The sequence below is a fragment of the Cystoisospora suis genome, assembly GCF_002600585.1.
Source record: "Cystoisospora suis strain Wien I chromosome Unknown contig_3506, whole genome shotgun sequence".
In the NCBI taxonomy this organism is placed as follows: Eukaryota; Apicomplexa; class Conoidasida; order Eucoccidiorida; family Sarcocystidae; genus Cystoisospora; species Cystoisospora suis.
In genome coordinates this window covers 26,081-28,851 of record NW_027156301.1, presented here as the reverse complement: position 1 = coordinate 28,851, position 2,771 = coordinate 26,081, and the positions used below count along the sequence as shown (strand labels likewise).

The window sequence follows — 2,771 nt, the reverse complement described above, 5'->3', positions numbered from 1 at the left end:
GCGGCGCAGAGTCGTAGCGAGGCGTTACAATGGGTGCCCCTGGTTCAAGGTGCGGCCCGAGTGCTACTCTTCCAACCACTTCGCGGCAAGGAGAATGCCTGGCGTGCGGAGAAACTGGAATGTTGGCTGACACCTCAGTCGAGAAAACAGAAAATGAAGCATCCGAGTAAGCTGACGACAAGGTCGTCCACACCAGAAGGCTGCTGGTCGCCGATATCCGGCCGCGCCTCTGGGGAACCCGTCCGCGCCGAACAGGATCTGTTCAGACTGATGTTGTGCGGTGTGTGTTGACAGGGGGGAACTGTCCAGATTACCTCGGCAGGTGCACCGGCCTGTATCCCGACGGGAGGCCGGTCATGCAGAGGAGCCTGGACCGTGGCGCGGGGGCGTAACGATCTAAATAGACCGATGCCAGGGTGCAGCGACCTGGAGCCGTAAACCGGTGAAACAGATGTTCAGCTTCCTGCAGCTGGGAAGACTCAGACCGGGTGGTCTAACCTTCCATCTACAGGTTTCTGTCCGAGGAGGGCAGGGCTCTCGAGGCTGTGCTCGGGGCTCTGCGGTCGTTCGTCACACGCTCACCCTTCCGCATGCAGCCGCGTCCTCCTACAGGGTGACCGGTCATTTGCTCGCCTTTTGTCTGCCTTCATGTGAACAGCGGGAGCCGAGGTCTCACCTGGACCAAGAGCGACACCTTTTCTACATCTTTCGTATACTTGTTGAGGTCGCTGCCTACAGAATAAGATGCACAGTTTGGGAAGCTGGAGCTCAGCCGCTCGGGTTGTGGGCCAGTCTGTCGGAGACATGTCCATCAACCGGATCACTGCGTGACGCTAACTTGCAATAACCCATCATGATTCGCGTAGCTCTTTCTCATCGATAGAGAGGGAAGTGCTGTCATGGCACCGCTTTGAAGGTCTCCACTCAGCACGCCCGCTCGCGCGGCACCGCTCGGCCAGCAGTTCCAGCAGTACCGGTGGTTTCTCACTGTCATTCCCGTTTCCCTCTCAGTTGATTGCACGGTCTTCACGGGTCTTTCCTGACTGGAACTGCTCTTCTGTAAAAACGTGAGCGCGCTCCAAGGCCGATTTTTAGGTCAAGACGAGACCGGTCGGGGGCCGGTATATCCGTGAACTGGAGTGATAACTCCAAGCATACCCGGCCATTCTCGGGCCGGTACATCTTCTGACGGGCACTCAAGGAGTGTAGGACAAGGTGAATGGGTAGCAGTTAAGCGACGATGCTGGCGACTGTGGGCCCCTTCCGTGCACTGGGTGGAGGCGGAGGGGCGGACATCACTCAGGTGTACGAGAGAAATCAGGATGCGACATTATACATCGGAAACCTCGATCCACAAGTAGACGATGATCTTCTATGGGAACTCTTCATCCAGTGCGGACCCGTTCGAACGGTCTCCGTTCCTAGGGACAAGCTCACAGGGAATCACCAAGGTCAGCTGCGTTTGAGCGGCTTGGCAAGTAGCGATAGGAAGTAGGACGCTCGTGGCCATTTGTTTCGTGCCGGCGTTGTCGGGACAGCGTGCCCAGATTTCCTGGCCGCACACCTAGGTTCCAAAACGTCACCTGCCGCGTCCCAGGCCCATCGGGCCGTATGGCTCTCAGCGGGACTCCACTACGACACTTGCAACATCTTGAGCCGTGCGTACATCCGTGTCCGATCCCGGGGACGGGTTACGATGTGTGTGACTAGAGGTGCTTACATCTCAGTGGCGGCAGACGGACGCAGTCTGCCTGGCAGTCTTACTGACCGCGCTGGTGTTGCGTGTATGGTCGTCTTCAGTGTGGCTCTCCCTATTTGTGATTTGACGCGGCACCTTGAAGAGGATTGGGGACTGTAAGATGCTGTGTAATACGTATGATTGTGTGTATGTTCGTCTGCGTGCATAGCAGATACACATTTGTGTAGGCCGAATCTACAGCATGACGGACCGTGCTTCACTCCGTAAGGGTTCTCCGTGTATGGGAAGAAGGCCGATGGCGCTGTGCGGCCGTCGAACGTGTTCTTCATGCGTGTAACGAAAAAAAGGTAATCATGTAGCGGCCATGTTCAATTCTGAGAGTGGTAACTGCCATATGATGTACGGGAGAATTCATGAATTACTTGTAGGGTAGACGGTCTGTCGCGTGAGACGGCGGGTGCGGTCACTAAATATCCTTATTCATGGGAAGGCTGGGCACATGCTGTATGACTCAGGCTACGGTTTTGTCGAGTTCACCAGCGAGGTGGACGCGGACTATGCCTTGAAGCTGATGAACATGGTGAAGCTTTACGGCAAGCCCCTCCGGCTTAACAAATCAGCCCAGGACCGGCGTCACTTTGATGTAGGCAAACGCATAAACACTCCTCTTTGTATCCGAGCATCTAGTTGGGGTCCCGATCCGTGTAGGAGTGTACAAGACGAAGGCAGTGCGGCGAATTTCACCGACATTTTCGAGCATTGGCGGTATAAGCAGGTTTCGTTTCTGCTCTCTTGTGATTCGTTGACAAAGGGAGAAGAGGCAGGCCTAGAGAACTACAAGCAGGTTCAACAAGGTGCTCGTCGCACTTCGTTCCGTTCAGCGTCGTCATATGCGCTTTTCTCCCTCACGGTTTTTTCCGTGTGATGGGATCAGTTACTCGTGTGCCGCTGATGCCGGTAGTAGACGAGTGAATCAAATATCAGCCGCACTGCAGAGACTCCTCACTTGGAATGTTTGTCCTAATTTGCCTGGGCCGCGTCGTACTCAGTTACAGTTGAAGGGGGGGGGGGG

The 2,771-nt window shown here is 55.5% G+C and overlaps 1 protein-coding gene across 1 annotated transcript in view; it reads left to right on the top strand.

Annotated features, from left to right (window-relative positions):
• Positions 1–356: 356 nt before the first annotated feature.
• CSUI_006807 (rna recognition motif-containing protein) overlaps positions 357–2,771 on the top strand; it is an 8,173-nt gene continuing 5,758 nt past the window's right edge. The window contains exons 1-2 of the mRNA XM_068066959.1: positions 357–1,451; positions 2,215–2,342. Of these exons, the coding sequence (XP_067921068.1) occupies positions 1,241–1,451; positions 2,215–2,342 (339 nt within the window). The 5' untranslated portion in view covers positions 357–1,240. The remainder of the gene's footprint in view (positions 1,452–2,214; positions 2,343–2,771) is intronic.